Source organism: Canis lupus, chromosome 2 (genome assembly GCF_011100685.1).
Source record: "Canis lupus familiaris isolate Mischka breed German Shepherd chromosome 2, alternate assembly UU_Cfam_GSD_1.0, whole genome shotgun sequence".
NCBI lineage: Eukaryota > Metazoa > Chordata > Mammalia > Carnivora > Canidae > Canis > Canis lupus.
In genome coordinates this window covers 67,455,849-67,478,190 of record NC_049223.1, presented here as the reverse complement: position 1 = coordinate 67,478,190, position 22,342 = coordinate 67,455,849, and the positions used below count along the sequence as shown (strand labels likewise).

The following is a 22,342-nucleotide window of genomic DNA, read 5'->3' as shown; positions in this document are numbered from 1 at the left end:
TACCCAGTTATGCCCCAGAGCCAAATGGCTGGAAAAGGCTAGGATGGCAGGGCCAGATAGAGTTAAAGGGACATTATTTTCTAAACCAAAAATCAAGACACTTAGGCTGATAAGACAATGGATGGAATATTTTAAATTGGGGCTGTCCTAGAAAAATCGGGGACATATGGTGGATTTAGGTCGGTTGCTTATTTCACAACAAGGGATCTCTGGGCCCAATATGCTAATGGAGGGGATTAAAGCCCTAGGATGGGAGACGTCTACGGAGAAAGCTGTCACTGATTTGTAAAGCAGGAGAAAGAATAAAAGAGTGTGCCTGTAGACCGCACTGGAAGGGCGACATTCTATGGAGGAGGGAGGAAAGCAAAGTTGGTCCGAACTCAAAGTATGTCAGTGAAATCTGTTTAGGCATCGGAGGCGGGTGCGGGGAAGGGACGGAGAGGGCTGGGGAGGGGGGGGATCACTGGCACAGACCGGTGGTATCCAATGGATACAGGAGTCACGGGCCAGTTCAGGCTGTGGCTTCACCATCCGTTCGCAACCTGACCTTGGGCAGATTATTTCCCTGTCTGTGGGCTTCAACTGAAATAGAGAATCTCACAAATCCCGATTTTTACGTAAAGAATCCACAGTTCAGTATACCTTCGTTCGGCGTGCGAAAACAGAGCAAATGCTCTTCTGAAAATGGAAGACAGGACAGACACGGAACAGCTCGTCCTTTCCATCCAATTAAGAACCTCGTGAGACTCAACTAGCTCCAAAACACAACTCCGCAGCGGGGCCGCAGGCCTCCACGCCGGGTCGTGCCCTGCCCGACGCGGCGCCGTCCCGGGAGGATGGGGGTGCGGGGCCGGGAGGAGGGCGCGGGCACACGCGGAAGCGTCCGGCACGCCGGGGCTGACACGGCGGCTTCCGGGGAGCGCGGGGCAGGCAGGGTCCCCGGCGAGCGGGGAGGCGGAGGGCACCTCCCAGGCGCCGAGGGGGCGAGCGTGGCGGGCTGGCACGGCCTGGCAGCCGAGCAGGCCCGGGCCGGGAGTGGCACCGGAGGGCGGTGCCCGGCTCCCCGAGCGCCGAGCGCCGGCCGCGGGACCCCTCCGGCGAGAACCCCTCCCCCGCCAACGGGCACTGACCTGTCCAGGGCCCGGCTGGACCTGGCCGGGCGGGGCCTACGCAGCCCCTCGGCCGGGCGCCGCCTCGCGCGGGGTCCCGGGCCCGGGCGGGCCGTCTCCTCTCCGCCGGGAGCCTCCGAGCCGGGGCCCGGGGCTGCCGCGGCGCGTCCGACCGCACCGGCCTGGCCGGCGTCAACAAAGGGCTGCGGGGGCGCGAGGCCGGGGCGGGGGCGCGGGCGGCGGCCGGATTGCGCGCGCGCGGCGGGGGCTCGAGGGCTGCAGCCGCCGCGGAGACAATGCAGCGCGTCCCGGCAGGGCTCCCGCGGCCGCCTCCGCCGGGGGCGGGGCGCGGCGCGGGGCGGGGCCTGGCGGCGCGGGGCGGGGCGGGGCGGCGCGGGGCGGGGCCCCCGGGGGGCGGGGCGCGGCGCGGAAGCCGGGCCGCGCGCTTCCTTTGTGCGGCCGCGCCGGCCCCGCCCCGCGCTCTCCGGAAGGCGCCCCGGCCCCGCGGCGGTTCAGGGACTAGGGCTTTGGGCGCAGGGAGGCGGGCGCCGCGCGGCCCGGCACGAGTCCCCGGCGGCGTGGCGGACTGTTGACTCCCTCCCGCCCCCCGATTCGGAGGCAACAGTGATAACGACCAGCAGTAATCGAGGGCTTAGCGTGCGCCGAGCCCTCCGTGCACGCATCCCCGCTTAGTCTTCACAATGACCCTCCAAGTAGTCATTATTCTCCCCACTGGGAACCGAGGGTCAGAGAAGTTAAGTAATGACCCAAGTGACCCAGTTACACCATAAACGGAGATAACGCCTACTCTTTAGGCTTACTGTGAAGGTTAACTGAGGACATTCACACAAATTGCCTGCGGTGCTTGGCACACAGTTGGAGCCCAATAAATGTTTCTTCTCTTCCTAAACCACCCTGGTTTAAACGGAATGGTCGTGTCCATTCACCAGCTACGCTGGGAGCCGTGGGGGATGCAAGAGGTGGGCCAGGTGACCCCCCAGCCTCGCCGCCCCACCCCCAGCTTTATCAGGAATAGATGACGCGGACTTCTCCCTCCATGCCTGACGCCCTCTTTTCCTATTTTCTTGCCTTTTTTAGCATTCGTATTCTCCCTCCCTCACCCCGCCCCCTGCCCCCGCTTTTTCCCTTCCTTTGTTTCTGCGTCTTATATTTATTTTATATGCACTGATTGTTCACTCCCTCTTCCCCCTATTCCTCTTCCTTTCCCTCTACTGTTTTTCGAATTTTCAATGTCTTCTTTCAAAAATATTCCCATTTCCTCCTCCTTTCTGATTTGCATTTCTTATACTTACACACGATAGAATACTCCACTTCTATTTCCTAAGCAGGCCCGCAGTTTCCTGCCTCCTTACCTTTACTTCCTCCTAGATTGCCCTTTCCCCAACTCTGCAGGTCTAGGTCCTACCTTATCCTTCAAGTTCTGGACAACCTTTTCTGTAAGGAGCCAGACAGCAAATACTTTAGACTTGGCTGGATATACTTTCCCTGTGGCAACTATTCAGCCCTGCTGTTGTAGTCGGACAGCAATCACAGACAAAATACTGTGTTCCAATAAAACTCTTATTTATAGACACTGAAATTTAGATTTCATATAATTTTCACATATCATGAAGTATTCTTCTTTTGAGTCTTAAAAAACTTTTCAAATGTAAAACCCATTATAAAACAGTTTACAAAAACTGGTGATGTGATAGATTTGGCCCACGCTCTAGAACAGTGCCACTTCCTCCCGGCAATCTATCCTGATAATCTCTACTTGGTAGTAACTCTTCCCTCTTAACTTTTAAAGCACTTACCTATAATCCTTCCAGTGCATTTATCACATTTTGGTTTTTAATGTATGTTTTCTTCCTGTGCATTTCTCATCTTTCCCAGCAGACCTTAAGCTCGTTGAAGGTGAAGCACAGACCTTATTTCTCTATGTATTACCTCCCAGCCCACAGTGCTTTGCATGGAGCAGGCATTCAAACATACAGAATGGATCAATACTTAAGTCTTGGGTGGTTCACAGTTGTTTCCACTGTGCAAAGCTTACTTCTCTCATGAGATAGTACCTCAAGAACAGGATGCTTGTTGTAATTATAGATTTCAGAGAGATTTTTGAGAGCTCCATAGAGAAGACAGAGAAAAACAGGTAATGTCAGTTCATTTAGGAGTTGCTGGATAACAAGTACTTGAACAAAGAATGTATATTATCACCAACCTGCAAACAGATCATGTGTCTTCAGTCGGGTCCTATTCAACATTTCTATCAGCCCATTGGTTAAAGACAAAGAGAACATGCTATATGATTTACAGATGGCAAAGTCAAGCAGAGGAGTTAATATAAAGAATCACAAAATCCAGGTTTAAAACATTCCCCCCCCATCACTGATTCCGTGTCTCTGTTTTCCTATCTTTCAAATGGGGATGATAAAAGTCCTTTCCTACCTCACAGGGTTACTGTCAGGACTAAATGAGGAAATACACATAAAGCCTGGCAGAGAAGGCTCAGTAAATATTAGCTATTAACCATTTTCTTGCTGGACAGGAACTACAGGCTGACCTCACAAGGTAACATTTAATAGATATAATTATATTTTGGCTCAAAATATAAATTGTACAAGTTTGAGACTGTAGAGACCTGGAATGATAGCAGTCCATGTAAAACGAAACCTCAAAAACAAAATAAAAAATAAACCCCAAAGCCAACCCTCTGGGATTCAGGTGACACAGGGCTCTGTGAGCCGGCAGTGTCATTCCCCTGGGAAGGAGGAGCTACCATGGGGCTATGAGTATGTTGCACTGATGTAGGAAGGTGAGGGAGTTCTGCTCGGGAGCCAGAGTCAGGGCACTGTCTTTTCATAGCAGTGTGACCTGGACTCTCTATAGGCTTTTATTCCCTCCTCTGAATCATGAGGACAATAGTATTTATCTTTCAGGGTTCTCATGAATGAGTAAAGGAAAACTTAGAACAGTACTTGATACCTAGTAGGTATACAAACAAATCTCAGTTCCTCCCTACCATACCAAACAGATCTAGGAAACAGTCCTGTCCCTTGAAGGGCTTATACAGATAAGCCCTTCAAGGGACTTGAAGTGGACTTGGGTGCCAACCGATGGTGGCTAGTGGCTTTTTATATTTGGAATTACTGTGCTTAATTTGGGGGCTCATACTTTGGGAGAATTAATGCAAAGGTAGACTGTGGTTAAATAAGAACAACCAGATGGTGAGAATGGAAGGATCTTGACATGGGATGGGGGGAAAAAAAGGTCTCAAATATGCAGCCTGGAGATTTTCCCTCTTAATGGGAAGGACAAGAAAGGGACATGGTAACTGTCTACAAACACTGCAGGAGATGGAGATGGACCCTGTTATAATTCACAAAACATTCACAGCCAGTGGTGGAAGTTCCAGGAGAGCTGATTTTGGCTTACTTTGAAGAGCAACTTTCTGATAATTAGAGCAACTCCACAATGGAATGGGCTGCTTTTCAAACTGGTGAACCCCTTACTATTGCAAGTGCCAAGAGAATGGATGGCCTCCTTCCACTCTTTTACTTTTCTTTTCCTTGATCCCATCCTCTATTCTTTACAGAAAACCAAGAGCCCTTTCCCCTACTTTGTTCCCAAGTGCTTGTCTTCTCATTTCTCTTTCTTGAGTTTCCAACCTCTTTGTCTGTCGGTTCTCCCAACCCCGACTCCCAGCACACCCTTAGTCCACTGACTAGAACTGCCTCCCAGACTTGCAGGTGGCCCATTGCTCAGAATGTCACAGATCTGGGCCAAGATTGCATACCAGCAGAGAGGGGACCCAGAGGTTGTGCTGTGACTCTCCCATCAGGGTAGAGGATCCAGCAGAGTGTCCTGAAACCTAGTCATGGAGAAGGCCATTTGTCACTGGGCACTCACAGACACACGGGGATCCCAGAACTGAGCAGTTCTTTCAAAGATGCTTTCCATGAGCTGAACATATTCTGAACTCCCTTTGCCCTTCCCCTAGGCACTTGCCTTATCTTTGATTTATGGCAGCCATTTGTCATATTTTCAATTTCAAGAACTCCCTCTCAAAGCAAAGGAAGCAGAGAATTGAAACAACCGCATACCTGCCTGAACTCTGAACCTGACATATGAATATGCAGATGTATCTGACAGCAATGCCATTTAGGCCTCAGAGTCTGGATCTAGAACTTTCCTTATCCTTCTTTATCCTTTTCTATCTTCTAGGTCCCCTTTCTTTATCTTTGGTTTATCTTCCCGTTTTCCCCCCTCTGTTTCTACGCACACCAGCTTCCTTGTTGCCTTATGGGCTTGCAGTGGTTTACCCACCCAGGCCAGATGTCCAAGTGAAATGTGGGATGGCAAGGAAAGCCAACTCTCCCCCCTCCCTCGAGGGCCCCACTACACTTCATACCGTGAGCTGGGGACTGCTGGATGTTAGGGCTCTTGGGGACAGGCAGGCCTCCAGGCACGGCAGTGATGATGGCCTGTTGATGTGGTGATGGGCCAGACCGAGTCTCAGGCACACTCTTCTCTCCAGGTACTGCTTCTTTCCAGTCATCCATGTTGCACTCCTGGGGCTGTGAAGGGAGAGGACAGAGATCATCTTATAAATTGCCTCAACATCCTTGAATACTTGCCCTGTTTCCGAAGAGTCTGGGTAGCAGGCAAGGACATTAAGATTCAGCCAGCCCTAAATTAGGGAGAGGCCTCTTGGCTCTCTTGGATCACCCAGAGAGGACTTAGACCAAAACACATCCGCATGGGGGCTGTGGCATTGCCCGAGCTGTGTCTTCTCATTTGTTCCCCGGACCTTGGCACTGGCTTACTCACCACTGGTGAAGCAGGCTGCAGTTGTAAGATGACAGCTGAAGCGTGTTGGAACCTGCGTTGAGGGGTGTGGGCCAGGCCCTCAGGGTATCCATTGTGGGGCCCAGCGTCTGGCGTGGGAGGGTGACACTGCTGAGTGCTGCCAGCCTTGTTCAGATTGGCCGTGGGGCACTGGAGAGGCAGGGCGGGTGTAACCGGGCCTAGTGGCATGGCGTGGGCTTCGGGGCTGGGCTGCAGGGTCAGGCTGGGAGGGACCGAGGCGAGCTGGGGGTGGGACTGGGCTTGCAGCACTGGCCGGGACTGCTGTGGCAGCGGTGGCGGTGGTGGCGGTGGTGCTGGCTGCTGTGGCTGCTGCTGGAGTACGAACTGGGGCTGCAGGTGCTTTGAGGGTGGCTGCGAGAGGAGCTGGTGCGGTTGCAGCTGAGCATAGGCTGCAGGGGGACAGATCAGGTCAGGGGGCACAGGTTGACCTCATCTTCTGCTGTGGCCCCAACTCTGCCCCTCCCACCTACATATCACAATGGCTTCCCAGAATCAAGGTCTCGGCTTTGATCTCTTTCAGCTTTTGCCTAGACCCTGGCCTGGCCAGGCCACTGCCACAGCCCCCAACTGTCTGTTTCCTTGCCTTCCTCCTGTGCTAAAGCTTGGCTGCCCCTCAAAGCCCACTGCAAAACTCACCTCCTCTAGGAAGCCCTCTTGGACCGTGCCAGCTGTTCAGAGAATCCCTGGATTCTACGGTGTGCCATATTGTCTGGCCCCTCCATGCCCTTCACTCACTCTTCTCTGAGCCTGCAATCAATGTGGCCTCCCATTGCCCAACCCAACCCTGGCTCTGCTCAGGCTGGGCTTCCTCCGCCAAGAGTCAATTGCACACGGGACCTGGGACTGTTACATACAGAAGGGCCTCAGGCTAGCTGCTAAACCTCTCTAGGCCTTGGCTTCCTTGTCTGAAAGTTGGAAATAAAAATCATTCCCACCCAGAAAGTTGTTGTAGGGATGAAATGAGAAAAAATTGTGTGAATAAAATGAGAAAAAAAGTGATATGGTGTGCATAGCACGGTAACTGTCAAACAGTCATGCTCGATTATTTCTAGCTATAATTAAAGTGATGATTGGTTTAGGTTCTCAAAGTATGCTGGACTTACATTTACCATAAGAACATGTATCACAGTGTATTATAATCGTTTCTTAACTTTCTTCCCTTGGAGATCGTGAACCCCTTGTGTCAGAAATTATCCCGGGTCTCTTTATCCAGAACCTGGCCTAATGCCTGACATTGGATGGGTGCTAAAGAAATAAACTTCTTGTCCTGAACTGGAATCCATTTGTTGCCATGTGCTGCTAGCCTTTTCTTCTCCTGGCATTTTAACCAGGCCAACTCTTTGAGGTAGGGATTCGCATACTTTTTTAGTAATCCATTTAGTGTCTAGCTCATGCCTTGTATACAGTACAGATTTAGATTCAGCTTAGAGATTGATTGTCCTTCCTCCTAACCCTGCCTAGTGGCATCCAGGCCAGCTTAGCATGAGGGTAGCTCCCCCGAATCTGTCTTGCCTGAATGGGGCCCTCCACCAAGACTCCCACAGCTGGGGAGCTACTGCAGACAGGCTATGCCTTGCCAACGCAGAGGGCCACAGCTGGAAGCTCACAAACAGATTTTTACAACCAAAGCCTCCAAACTAATAGGGATAAAGGCAAATTTTGGACCCTGAGCTAACATTTTAAGAGTCCTGTGATCCCAACAGGTGCAAAGCAATCAGATTTCAAACTAAGCTGGGGCTTTTTTCTTAAATTTTGTCTATTTACACATACGTTTCCAACTATCTCATCACAGCCCAGCATAGAATTCCAAGCAGAAGGCCAATCAGAATGGAATGGAATGGAATGGAATGGAATGGAATGGAATGGAATGGAATGGAAAGGAAAGGAAAGGAAAGGAAAGGAAAGGAAAGGAAAGGAAAGGAAAGGAAAAACAACATGGTCTCTGGTAACTGGCAGAGAGCAGAAAAGGGTTGAGAAATGCACCAGGTTTGAGGTGATGGGGGACCATCCAAATGGAAATTGTCAGTAGGAATTTGGTGATTATAAATTGCCCCTGCCTCCCACTTAAGCCTTTTCTCCCAATTCCACATTGAATAGCTCATAACTTAATCAGGCAAAGATTGTCAATCAGGCAAACTAAACAATCAGGACTCTTTGAGAGGACTGTCGATAAGGCACCCGGGAGATCCCACAGATGCCACACAGTGCCCCGTTAGGCTTGAGCAGTTACGAAGACCATAAAGACCATAGAAAGATGGGTACCATCACTGAAAACCCAAGCAAATCTTTCTGTCTCTCAGTATAAAGTCATGAAGTCCTGCCCCGGAACAGTTGCTCTAGGGGTTGCCCATCAGAGGTAAGAACGGGTGCAGGCACGAGGCAGGGAGCTAGCGTCAATGGCACATCCCACCACTCCCTGGCTGTGTGCCCAGAGGTGGGTCCTATTCCTTCTCAGGGATTCAGAGTTTTATCTAAAACAGGAAGTTTGGGTGAGGTGAACACATGAGTCTCTCCCAGCTCTAGTCTGATGGGGGTGGCTATCATAGGAAAGTGGTTTAAAACTCAGTGGTTTAAAACTAAGGTGGTGTAGATGGGACGGACGCCTGCATGGCTCAGCGGTTGAGCGGTTGAGCGTCTGCCTTCGGCTTAAGGCGTGATCCCAGGATCCGGGATCGAGTCCCACATCGGGCTCCCTGAAAGGAGCCTGCTTCTCCCTCTGCCTGTGTCTCTGCCTCTTCTGTGTGTCTCTCCTGAATAAATAAATAAATCTGGAAAAAAAAAAAAGATGGTGTAGAGGCGGGCGCCTGGGTGGTTCAGTTGGTTAAGCGTCTGCCTTTGGCTCAGGTCATGGCCCAGGGTCCTGGGATCAAGGCATGCATTGGGCTTCCTGCTCAGTGAGGAGTCTGCCTCTCCCTCTCCTTCTGTCCCTTCCCCCCCGACTTGTGCTCTCTCTCTCTCTTAAATAAATAGATAAAATCTTTAAAGAAAAATAAAATACAAAGTGGTGAAAAGAAGGTCAGAGAGGAAAAGAGTTCTAAGTCTCCAGTGCATAGAGTACAGTTAAGGACAAAACACATTTGCTTGCCAAATTGGGAAAGCAACTGCTAGCCTGCTGGCCGGCTACCCCAGGGCCTCCCCATCTATCCCACTCTCCCCTCTGCTGCTCCTGGAAAACTGAAGGCATCGTTTTGGAACAGATGATGCTAGTGTATGCCATGGCTGGAAACAAAGCTCATGAAGCCTTAGATAAGTTCATAAATCAAAGGCTCAAGGTATTTTGGGGAAGTGTACATCTGTAAACTTTTGAGGTTAATAAAAAGCAAAGACCACGATTTAACTCCGGCATTATCCTGGGTCAAAAGTCCTTTTATTTAAAATACTGTGATAACTTTGTAGTTGGTCTTTCTGATTCCAGTTTCTTCTCTCTATAATCCATTTTATAGATTGCAAATTAATCTTTCTTTTGCAAGTTAATCTTCCTAGTGCATAGATCTGACTCCCGATTAAAAGCTAACAGGAAAAAAAAAAAAAAAGAAAAGCTAACAGGGATCCTCCTTTGTCTGTTGACTAAAGCTCCAGGCATTCGAGATCTCTTTACAACCTTTTAATTTCTATTATTTTTTTGATCCGAGCAATCTACTACTCATTGTCCCCTGTACAGTTTATGCTTTGTCTCATCCCACCTAGAGTGTCACACAAATCAAATCTTCATCATCCTTTTTCTGCCCTTACAGCTAAGGAAATTCTTCCCTTTGAGGTACATCAAGGTCTGTCTGCTTTGCATCGCCCTCAGAGATGCAGCATGTCTAGTGGGCAACTTACAGTTCTAGAGTCAAAGTGCTTGGATTTGAATCTTAGCTCTGCCTCTTACCAGCACTGTAATGCTGGGCAAGTTACTTGACCTCTCTGTTTCTCTGTGTCATCATCATTAAAAGGGGTAATGATGATACCTATTTCAAATGACTTGTCTCTTTTAGTAGGCAGAATTGATGGGATTCACTTATTTCATCCAAAGAACCTTGAATTTAGTGGATGCTTAATCAGTATTGGGGAATGAATGAATGACAACGTGGTGGAACTCCAGCTATTGTCCCACAAAACCTTTCCTTTTCAGAGCCAGAACATGGATGAGAGGGATATAAACCCATGATCTTTTTGGTTTAATCAGCATTCTGGTTTATGGAAGACCTTCCTCCTACTCAACCCCTGCTCACTACCTTCCTGCACTAACTTTCAACCCACCCCAGCTGCTCCACTCGCTGTGCATAAAATGTCATATCCCATCGTGCCTGTTTGGCTTTGATTTTGGTGCTTCCATTTTCTGGAATGCCCTCCTCTTGCTTCAGTGATCTGAGGCTTAAGCTTCTTTGGCTCAGGCTCAGCTCCTGTTGTCTCCCTCTTTGCCTTAACTCTTAATTATGGGTTTTCCCGCAGAATTCCTGGAAGTTTTTATCGTTTGATTGATTTGTGATTTAACATGTACTATCTTGTATACGTATTTCACTGGTTCTTAAACATTGATTCTTATCCCCACCCCCCAAACACGCACACATTTGAACATAATATCCTTTGAACTGGGATGCATATGGCAACTGCTATCTGGTCAACTGGCAGTGCTTTTCTTCCTTAAAGTTTAATAAAATAATGGTGTATCTCACAATCAGTGGCCTCCTACATTAAGTCAAACGGGAATACTTTTATTCTTGTGTGTATTTCCTATCTCTCTAGCTGTCCTGTTTCAGTCAAAGGTATGTTCTATGTTTCTTTTTATTTTTTTTAATTTAAAAGATATGATTTAATTTAGCTGGAAGTTTTTTTTATTTATTTTTATTTTTTTTATTTATTTATTCATGAGAGACACACAGAGAGAGGCAGAGACACAGGCAGAGGGAGAAGCAGGCTCCATGCAGGGAGCCCGACGTGGGACTCGACCCCGGGTCTCCAGGGTCACGCTCTGGGCCGAAGGCAATGCTAAACTGCTGAGCCACCCGGGCTGCCCTAGCTGGAAGGTTTTTATGTCTCCTTTTACCTTCTCCGTTGTCCAACATGATACTCTACGTGTTTGCAGATGCTTAGTAAACGTCTGCTGTTGATCACAGTAAGATCAATGAATGCATCTCCCTCTACCATGCCCTCCAGCTCAGTTTGGGGTGGTAAAGGGCATTTGCAGCCATGATACCAGAGCAGGCCATGCTCCTCTTTCCCACAGGTAGGATGGGGCATATCGGTTTATGAAATGTTAATACACAGAAATCTCTTTTTTCTTTTTCTTAACTTTTTCTAGTGCCCAGTAGCTTCATTTTTTCCCTGCACCTACTTTGGCTCCCCTATCCCCTCCTGCTGTAAAGTACACTGCTTCTAAGGAACAAAGGGTTGCTTCCTTGGGACCTTGACCACAACTTTGGAAGGCTCCATCAGCCCTTCCTATTATGGAGCAGGGGAGGGGCAGGCCCAGGGCCTCCACAAATTAGAGCCAAGCAAGAGAGAGAGACTCTAGGCAATGCTCATCTTTCCGTCTGGTGCTCTAACCTTGAACAGCCTCCTTAAAATCTCAAGAGGCCAATTCACTGCTCCCAAACCAGTTGGTTGTTGGCAACAAGAGGATTAAGGTCCCCCAGAGTAGGAGGGATTACTGGCTGGCACCCTTCACTGTATTCACTGTTAGAACTTATCAATAATTAATCTCTATTGATCTCAAGGCTTCAAGTATGCAGGAAATAGCTCACTGCCCCAGACATGCTGAGTGAGACTCTTGTCCCAAAATATACCAGAGCAGCATCTCTTTCATGGGTCCAGGCCTGCTTATACACTTATTTTTTCAAAGACTCTGCTATAACAGACTAGAGTTGCTGGAATTAGCTAGTCTCTGGGTCAGGGGAAATGCCTCTCAGAGAGGATGGCATTACTCTTTACTACCCACTGCTCTTCAGGGTTTAGAAAGTGAAGAGATACTTTTAATCATTCATTCACTAAATAAACATTAACAACCCCCAAAGATACAAGTGTAGTAATCCAAAGGGGCACCTGCATCCCAATGTTTATAGCAGCAATGTCCACAATACCTACTATGGAAAGAGCTCAGATGTCCATCAACAGATGAATGGATAAAGAGATGTGGTATATATACAATGGAATTACTACCCAGCCATAAAAAAACGAAACTTTGCCATTTGCAATGACGTGGATGGAACTAGAGGGTATTATGCTAAGTGAGATAAGTCAATCAGAGATAGACAATTATCATATGCTCTCACTCATATGTGGAATTTAAGAAACAAACAGAAGATCATAGGGGAAGAGAGGAAAAAATTAAGTAAGATGAAATCAGAAAGGGAAAGAAACCATAAGAGACTCTTGACCATAGAAAACAAACTGAGGGTTGCTGGGGGGGGAGAAGGTTGGTGGAGGGGAGAACAAATAACAAACATTGGCAAGCACCTACTACAAACCAAGTACCATGTTTGCTGCTGGCTGAAACACGGTCCCTAGAATAGATTATTGTTTAGTAACAGAGACATTTACTCTTGGCATATCTTGGTAAATGTTACAAGAGGAGATAAGCACAGAATACCAAAAACACAGAAAAGGGGATTCAACTTCAGGAGAGCAGAGAAGGCTTCCCCGAGGAAGCATTTACCATGACTTGGAGTTAGGAAGATGACAAAACGAATAGCACATGGGAAGAACCGGAGACATAAAAGACTACAGTGCATTCAGAAACCTGTAGGGCATTCTCTACAGACACTCCCAGAGTGTCTATAGTAGAGGAGCCAGAAGAGAAGGCAGTTTTAGGAGGAGTCTAAATTATGCTGGTATCCATAAAAGGCTGCTCTTCTCTGAAGAGGTCTGTCTCATAGGATCAGGCCTCGGGGGTGACTGAGATTGAGGCTGACTCTACAGGGCAGAGTCCCACATAGACAGGGAAGCTCCTTTTAGAAAAACCTAAAGCAAGAGCCACATGAATTTTCCATGATGCAGTTCCTCTGTGCTGAGGGCTAAGAGTTTGAGGGGGAAGTAAAGCTAAGGGAAGTTTCCCTGTAAGAAGAAACTAGGTTATAGCAACAGGATTGCAACTGCAGAGGCACTCCACGGTGGTCTGTCTATGCCTTAACGTCTTTAAGCCTGCTCTGTAGCCATCTGGCAAAACTAGCAAATATCCTCTGTGAGCAGAATTCCTTATAAGGAATGCTTGGAGCATTAAAAAAGAAAACTGGTTTCTGCATCTCTGCTCCCACCCCACCTTGGCCGAATGATGGTAGTACTGCGTGAGTGGCTAAAGGCATGGGTTTTAGAGCCAGATCTGGGTTTGAATCTTGGTTCTGCCACCTATAGATGGTATAACTTTAGACAAATTGCTTATCCTCCCTGACCCTTGCGTTCCTGTTCTATAAATGGTGATATGTACCACCTAGTGTAGCTGTTAGCACCACATGGAATATTATGTTTAAATCACAAAAAGGTTCACTGCCTTTGCACATACCTAGTAGATGCTCATCAAATGAAGCTATTCTTAAAATACTATCAGCTATTTGCATGTTGCTTTGAACTTCTCAAAGCATTTTTATAATTTGAATCTCATTTATTCATAACAGTAAGCTTATGAGGCAAATGGGCAGTGTTCCCATCTTATAAACAAGAACTGAGAGTAGTTTCCAATTGACTTCTACAATGCAGTGTGTTAAGGGAAAATTGATTCTACTTGACAGATGAGACACAGTGCCTTGCATGTAACAAACACCCCAAAAGTGCTGATGGGCAAGTGAATAAAACAAGCCAATAAGCACAAAGTAAAATAGCAAGCCTTGGAATATTAGTTGGAGGCTCTTCAGACCTTTGCAGGTGATCTTGGAGGAAGAACAATGAAAAGGGAGTGTTTTTGTCAGAAGGCAGGGAGGTAAAAGGGATGCGATGGGTCAAGTAAGTCACAAAGTGGTAGGAGTGGGGGAGAGGAGACAGATCTGTCCCAGGAAGCCATGAGCAATTCGAGTGGTTCAGTGGGCAATTTGGGGAGGATTTTGCAGGCCCCCCACAGAGTCAGAGTCAGTCTTATCAGAAGTCATGAACACACTATTTATTGAGTCCCTCCTACAGGCTAGGCATTACAACTGATAAAGTAGGAAAGAAAGACACAGGGAAGGTTTCCCAACAAGGAAAGAAATAACAGTCTCTGAGGAAGATGATTCTAGCAGCTGTGAGTGGGAATTCCTGGCCATCAGTTAAGCCTCTTATAGTCAGCAGGCCTCGAGGAAGGCAGGGAGCCAACACAGAGGAAGTATCATCGGAGCCTGGTGATGAGCTGGGTAGTGATGGAAGGTGGGACCAAGGAGGGAAAGGGAGCTGGGAGCTGTGGAGAGCCTACTCTGTGCGGGTCACCTCTGCAGGCCAGCACACTCATCTTTATAGCCTGTGGGAAGTACAATCATCTCAGTTTTATAGGTGAGGAAATTGAGGTTTACAGAGATTAAGTAACTTGATGATGGTCATAAAACTAGTAAGTAGGGAAGCTGGGGTCTGAAACCAGATCTAACTCTGAAGCCCATGCTTTTCCCATTATAACACTCTGCTTCTGTGCTAAAGGCAAATGAAATAAAAATAACCCTGAGACTGTGAGCCTAGGGTATAAGAGTTGCTAGTTCATGACCGTGGGCAGTGGCTGGGAAACTGGGAACGGAGATTCTTCCTCAGAGGAACACATCCAGATTTTTGTTTTTGTTTTGTTTATGAATTCTGTAAAATTTAAAAATGTGTGTGTGGTGGAGTGACATCCAAGGGGAATATCCTATAGACAGGAAATCTACAGGGAAGGGGAATGAAGACAGGGAGGGGCCCATATTCAGATGTCATCTGCAGACAGGTGGTAGGTGTCTGAAATGGAAGAACAGACAAGCTCCTTTAGGGGGTAAATGTTGGAGTAAAACACCAGGAGGACAGGACTGAGTCTTTGGGAGTCTCACAGCTAATGGCAGTGGGGGCAAAGGGAAAGGAGGGAGGAGCAGGTCCCACCTACACGCACAGATGGTCACATGCACACGTGGCCATTCTGGACGTAGGTGCTTCCCAGTGCCAGCTGAGATCATCCTCCTTCTGTTCTGTTCTTGAAACTTACTCATTTTTCAGGCACAACTCAGATTTCCACACCCCAATTAGAATTTAAACTCTTGTTCATCTCTGTAACTCCCATATGGTTAGCATTATGTTTGGCACATAATAGGTGCTAAATGAGTATTTATTGAGCTGAACTAAACAATTAAAGAGACAGAGAAAAACTATTTGGGGATGACAGTTAATTAGTCTTTCTGAGCCATATCTTCTTCATTTAGGGGAATGGAATTGTCAGGATTAAATGAGATACGTAGGTAAGATATGTGGGTATTTCGGACAGTGCCTGGGACATGGCTGTTCATTAACTCGTAGTTATTATTATTATTAACTGGTAGTTGGCAATGACTCATAGAGGTAATATAATAGGAGCCTAGGGTGAAGGATTTCAGGAAAGAAGGCTCAACACTTCCAAGGCCCTTTGTGTATCACAGTTGTATCCTCTTCCTCTGTTTCTGTCACACACACATACACACACGTGCACACCTATGATGTGTTAAGCAAAATATCAAACTCTTCCACTGATATCCTGTAGACTTTTTCCCCCTAATATAAAGAGGAACTTCTTAGGAATCTAAATTTGGTCCTACAGTGATAGTTGAAATGAACTTCGTGGTTGGTTGCACAATTTTAACATCAAAATTGTTGGGAATCTTGACTCTAGCGAGATAACGAGTCCATTTGTATGTTTTGTTTTTATTGGATTCTCTAAGTAAAAGTGTCTATCTCACAGCTTGGAAGCTGCTCTGGGAGAGAAATGTGGTGCCCGAGAGTCCTAGAATCAGCAAGCATCACATTGTCCGGCCTATCACAGACAGGAATCACTATTCCCTGACACAAATCCCTCTCTGCAATAAAACAAAGCTGCTATGTGGCAGGCCTTTCCAGCAGAGAGTTTTCTCTCCTCTGATGAGACCTGAGGAGGGATGAGGAAGCAGAACAAAGACCTGGCATCTGGAGCACAATTGTGTGGAAAGGGCCTAGAATTTTCAATAACCTGACAGTTTCCTTTTTTTCACAGCATCAACCTCCTGGTCAGCAACTTTCTCCTCACCTTTGGGCCTGAGTGTGCACCAAGGCCCTGAGTTTATCCCCTAGAATGAGGACTCCAAGAACCAAGCCTCTTGTGGGGAGCTGTGGGCCAGCTCCCTTAGGACTTGGTTTCCCTGGAGGCCTGGCCCATGGGACCTTGCAGCCTGCCTCTCCTGCCCTCCTTGGTTCTGTCCTCGAATTTCCAAGAAGCCCAACTTCTTAGGCTCTGCTCTCCGCCCCTTATTCCCCTCCCCCACCTGCCAACCCACCCCTTTTCAGGGCATAAGGGACCTTTTCTATTTGCAGATCCTAAAGAAGCTGGTTGCCAAGGTGACAGGAGCAGGAACAGCAGGGAGCTCGCCATGGGGGAGGGGCTTTGCCCCCAAACAGCTGTCAGTGGGAGCAGTCCCAGCTGGGACTACAGCATTTGCCTGTTCTGGGAGGACATGGCCCCCAGGGGGACACATTCTCTCCCCTACGGTCCCCCACTGCCCCACTGCAGGTCTCCACTGGTTATTCTCCCTGGGGGCAACGAGCCAGCCAGCTCGAAAATGCTTCAATAACCAACAAAAACCGCCACCCCCTTCTCTCTTTTTCTCTCAATCTCTCTCTCTCTCTCTCTCTCTCTCTCTCTCTCTCTCTCACACACACACACACACACACACATGCGTGCGCGCGTGCGCTCTCGCGCACAGGCACACACACACACACACACAAGCACATGCGCACATGCTCTGATCTCTGTTCATTTGCAGTGGGTTGGCTGGGCAGGAGGCCAGAAGTTACCTTTGCCTGAGGACGCAGGAGCCCAGGGCAGGGGCTCCTCCAGGCTGCCCCCACTAGGGCATAAAGATTATTTGTCTTTTTTTTGTTCCAGAGCCCTGAGAGGATCTGCAGCTTCCTGACCCTCCCCATTGCCTTGCATCTGGGAGGTTAGGGGTTGGGGAGTAGAATCACTGGGCTTGTAGAGAGGAAGGGGTAGAAGAAGTAAGGAAGAATGGGAGGTGATGGTAGGAGGTAGGAACCATGCAAAGCCCACTGATTTGTGTGATCTAGATGCAGCCCACAGCTGCCCCACAGAAAGTTCTGTGGAACCACTTGTCTCTGTATTGCATATAGCCACATACTGCTAGTTTCAGGCCATGCCAGGGGCCCCAGACCTCAGCCTGTAACTCACAGGTGTTCACCTTCATAAAGTTCAAGAGAAGAGAGCCTTCCACTCGATTCTGTAAACTACAGAACTTAGAACCATCAGGCTCTTTGACTTTTGGGTCATGAACAGGAATGGCCTAGGAAAGACCCACATTACTGCAAGAATTGAGAGCGGCAAATATGGTTTAATGGCTAAGGACACAGAATCTGACTCAGTGGGGCATGGACCTGGTTCCCACTTCTGCCTCTTACGACTTATGTGACCTTGAGCGACACATGTAGCAAGTTCTTGGATAACCTCTCTGAGCTTTCGTCTTCTCCTCTGCAAAATGGATAAACACACCTACCTTATAGGGTTCTTTCCAAGGCAAAAAGGGGTGGTATGCATAAAAATGCCTAGCATATGGTCTAGTTTACAACAGCTGTTTTAATAGCGCCCTGTTTTCTCAAGACCCCAGGATTGCCTAGCACATTTAGGAAGAATTCAAGAACGGGTCTTTCTTTTGAAGAGTCCTTAGAACCTGGGGGGCTGGGTTGGATCTGGGGAGAGGCTACATTTTGGCTTGGGTGCGTATGGTTCTCAGGAAGTAGGGTTTGTAGGGTTTGTAGCTTGAATGAGAAGGGAGAAGTGCTAAGTGACTTGTAGGGAGCTGCCTTCCTCAGCCCAGCAGTGACTGTCCAAAGGCAGAGAATCACCAATCCTTTGTCCTCGAAACCTCAAGAAAGTAAATAAAGGATTGTGGCTCAGATTCTTCATTGCTCAGTCGTGACACTTGACCTGTACTTTCCTCTATCTTGAATATCTTCCCCTACTTTGTCTGTTGTTGGGTAAACTACTCCTGCTTTGAGACTCACATGCCATTTCCTCTGAGGGACAGTATCTCTGACCCCTCCTCCTGGCACTGAGTTGGGTGTGTCCACACTTACCTTGAACTTACTTCTGTAATAGAATTTATGAAATTGAATGGATTTGCTTATATACCTGGCTCCCTCCTTTTGACTGCACATTTAGGTAAGGAATTGTATTTTGACCCCGTTGGTTAATCTAGTAACCAGCATACACAAGCTCTCAAGAAAAAAAAATGTAGGTTAGACTGGATAGCAAAATGGTCTGGATGAGGACAGAAGGTGAGTGGTTGTCTCAAGGATGTGACCAGGGTGATTCTCTCTCTCTCTCTTTTAAATTTATTTATTCATGAGAGACACACAGAAAGAGGCAGAGACATAGGCAGAGGGAGAAGCAGGCTCCCTGCAGGGAGCCTGATGTGGGACTTATCCTAGGACCCTGGGATCACAGCCTGAGCTGAAGGCAGATGTTCAACCACTGAGCCACCAGGTACCCCTGATTTTCTCTTTAATGCAAAGCCATGTAGTCTATCGCTATTATATTTACTTCTATGGTCTAACAGCATGGTCTTATTCCCTAGACTGATAAGCTGGCTTCTAAGGCTTTTCTGAGAAAAGACTGCTTAGAAAAGGCAATACTGGGACATGCTAGCAGACAGGGAAAGAGATCCAGCTTCTGGGAATGCTGACTCAGCCCCATCACAGAATCTTTTTCATAAGTAATCTGATTATTATATATTTTTTAATCTGCTAAATTTTTTCCTGAAGTGATACCCTCATTGGCAAGCCTTTTGGCTCCCTTCCCCAGAGCTGGATAGCTCCTGCCATGCTCAGAGCTCACATATATGAGAGCACTGATCACACTGCACCTCATAGTACTTGTCTTCCCAGCCGGTACCCTTCCCAGAGAGCAGAGCCTAAGTCTCATTCATCTCTGTGCATCTAAAACTGGCAACATAACTGTCATATATTAGTCAACAGATGTCTGTTGAATGATGATAAAATCAACTTCCCACTTCAACTCCCTGTGTGGTTCTTGTTTGCACCTGGCTTGTCCCCATCCCTGTAACTGACCCTTCAAGTATTTCAAAGTAGTCCAACTGCCAACCACCACTCTCTCATGGCTAAGAGCTATGATTCACCACTGCGCCCATCACAAAGGACTAGTTTATTCCAAATGTTGTGGCTTCCTCCTCTAAAGCTACATGGAGGCATGATGCAGAACCAGGAGCTGATGAACTTCTCAAGATTGGAAGAGGGAAAAGAGATGCAGGGCTAGTATCTTAGTATGTCTGTGGGAAAAAGGAAAGTTTGAAAGCTTCCTCCTCCCCCTAGTCCTGAGTTTTCTGGGATACGATCCTTGTTCCTGGAGCCCTTACCTGGAGCAACGAGGGGGTGGGTGGCCACAGCAGGTACCATCCGGCTGAGCCCAGCCCGGCCTTCCATGCTCCCCGGCACACTGCTGTTACCATCTCCTTTCTTGAGTGGCTCCATCACACTGTCAGTTATGCCAGGCTTGGCACCTGCGGGGGAACCCTGAGCGGTGTTTCTGCCCTGTGATGGGGTAGGCAGAGGCTGGCTACCACTTGGCGTGGGTTTCAGGGCCAAGCTGGGCAGGACAGGCTGAGTGGGGGAAGGGCCCGAGGCTGCTGCAGTTGGTGTCTGCTGTGTTCGGAGGGTCAAGTTCTGTACCTGGAAAAGAGGGGTCTATGGGAGTCCCAAGAATGTGGGTAGGAGTAATGGCATCACACAGCTAAGACGGGGAAGGAGTCAGGGATGGACCTAGGAATGGCTTAAATAGGACAGTGGGTTGCAAAATCAGAGAGAAAGAGAGAAAACGAGTTAGGGGTTGAAAGAGGAACCAGGAGCAGTAGTTTCTAAAGGGGACAAGAAAGAGTGCTAGTGATTGGATCCGTGAGCAGAAGAAATTGAATTCTGAGAAGGGATGACTGCCCAGGCTGGGGTGGGCACTCTCTCCCATTACCTCCTCTCCTCCCCCAAACTATCAGGATGGGATGCATTCCATTTGGAAAGAATTCCCAGTTACAGTGGGGCATGGGGCATCTCACACTCAAAAAGGCCAGGGCAAAAGTGAAAGTTAATTGACCAGCGCAGCCCCCAGGCAAAGGATCATCATGTCCTCAGAATAAGGTTTATTACACCAGGATCCGTGTGCTTACTCAACCTGGCCCCTGGTGCCCTCTGCTGGATGCGCCGAGGCTGTGCCAGACTCACTTCCGACAAATCTGATTCTCTTGCTACCAAGTGCTGTCCCGTTCTGTAGCCAGGGTGAGGAGGGAGTGTGAGGGGCTGTTTTGCTCCCCGCTGCCCATAGCACCTTTACAGCCACAGCAGTATCTGTGTGCCAGCAGAAGGTGGGGACCCAGGACTTATCTTTGCTCCCTCTTCTGTGGCATTTTTCCTGAACTAGAGGGGCTAGCGTGCGTAACCAGAGTGGGATGTTCCACTTGAAAAGCAACACAGAAGTTATACTGGGAAGGGTGTACAGTAAAAAGCTAGTCATGACCATCCATTATTGGCAACCGCATTTGCCTCAGCATGCTGCTCTCTGACTCCTGATCTATGTATGTTTGAGGGAGTGGAACAGAGTCATGAGTGGCTGAGGTCTTCTCAACGGGATATTAATTAAGGAGTAAGTCTGGGAGCATCGGGATGTCCTGTCTCCCCCCGGCTTTCCTAGAAGATCCCAACCTTTCCAAATAATCAAAGTACCTCAGGGCCTGTGCCCATACCCAGTATCAGTACCCTTCTACGGAGGTGCCCACCCCCCGGCCCTCCCACCAGCATGGAATCCTCACCTGGGCGGGGGTGGGGGGCCGGGCGGGGGAGCCAGTGCCGAGCTCAGGCTGCACAGTAGCGACGGTGGCCGTGGGCGTGAAGATGAGCTGAGGGGACAAAGGAACAGTGCCGCCTAGGCTCCTAGCTACCTGCACCAGGTTACCTGGCTGGGCCTGGAATCACAGGAAACGAGGCGCCTTTTACCTGCCCAATGTGGGCTCAGCTACAGGACAGGACAGTTCAGCCAAGGAGCAGATATGGGGAAAGAGGGAGGCAAGAGAGGGAGAGTCCAAGGGGACCACCTGAAAGTCTCAAGAGGCTTGTAGCATCCTGATCCAGGCTGGGTGGTGAGGGGGATGGCGGAGGAGAGCCAATCTGGGGATGCATGTTGTGTTTACTTCAGAAGCCTCTGTGAGTTGCTCATCCTAGAGGGGCCAACGTTCCTGGGATACTCTGAAGTCATTCTCTCCGTAGTACCCCGGGGAGCAGAGACCTTGCTTAGGTTCAGACAGATGCCCTAGGACCTCTTTCCTGGTCTAACCCATTCCTGACTCCAGGTCTGGGCCAGAACAGGGCTCCCCTGCACAAGGGATCAAATTAGATGTATTTTTTTCCTCAGTTTTTAGTCAAATTTGGATTTGGGTATGGGGTGTAGAGACAACAGTGGTGGAGGAACCAGGGTGCCCAGAGCCGCATTCATGTCTGCATCTCCTTCCATGGGCTGTGGGCTACACGGTAGTCTCTGCATGACACCTCCAATCCCACGAGCCTAGCTGGTGCCCATGTGGCCGTGCTGATTACTCAGGAGCTGCTTTCCCCCAGACTTTGAGGTGCACCTATGTCTAGTCCTCTGTGCATGTTTGCCCTACTTAAGGACTCCAATTGGGGCAGCTGAGTAGGACAAGGGAATGAGTCAACTGAAGACAAAGGCAAGTTTGGGCAGTGTCACACTGTGCTTGTCCTGTCCCTAGAGAAGTGGAAGTCTACTCCATACTGTGTGTCCAAGAGGCTATTCCCTGGGAATGGAATACCACAAACAATGAACTCAGAGTCAAGAAAGGAAGTGATGGGACAAGACCAGAAAAGCTCCAGGTGCCCAGTTCTGGCCCCAGAAGCAAAAGGAGGGTAGGACTGTATTGTCTTCAGGATAGCGTGTCAAGGAGCCGGAGAGAGAAATCTTCAGGATGGGAGACACAAGATCAGACTCAGTGAGCCCAACAGAGAGCTAGATGTTAACTGCCTCCTGAGGAGTATGCCGCTGTCTTCCCTGGAAATTCTTCTAAATCTTAGGAACCCATAAGGTTCCTAAGGACCTTTGCATCCCTTAGGGACAGGTGTAAAGGAGAGATCCTAGATATGCAGGTCTGGGGATGATACCATCCCGGGCACATTTGGCACATTCAAATATGCTGAATTAACAGGTGATAGAGTGA

General features: G+C 48.5%; 1 protein-coding gene across 7 annotated transcripts in view; it reads right to left on the bottom strand.

The window, feature by feature from the left end:
• Positions 1–22,342, bottom strand: part of PHC2 (polyhomeotic homolog 2) — a 123,182-nt gene that overhangs the window by 26,531 nt on the left and 74,309 nt on the right. For 3 of the 7 annotated variants that reach the window (XM_038531150.1, XM_038531151.1, XM_038531149.1), the window contains exons 6-9: positions 20,930–21,082; positions 19,490–19,802; positions 5,943–6,370; positions 5,524–5,689 (exon numbers count right to left, since the gene is read on the bottom strand). In XM_038531150.1, the coding sequence (XP_038387078.1) occupies positions 5,524–5,689; positions 5,943–6,370; positions 19,490–19,802; positions 20,930–21,082 (1,060 nt within the window). Of the gene's footprint in view, positions 1–642; positions 662–1,130; positions 1,393–5,523; positions 5,690–5,942; positions 6,371–19,489; positions 19,803–20,929; positions 21,083–22,342 lie in introns of those variants that run through there. The other 4 variants (XM_038531152.1, XM_038531153.1, XM_038531154.1 and 1 more) reach the window with 4 other exon arrangements.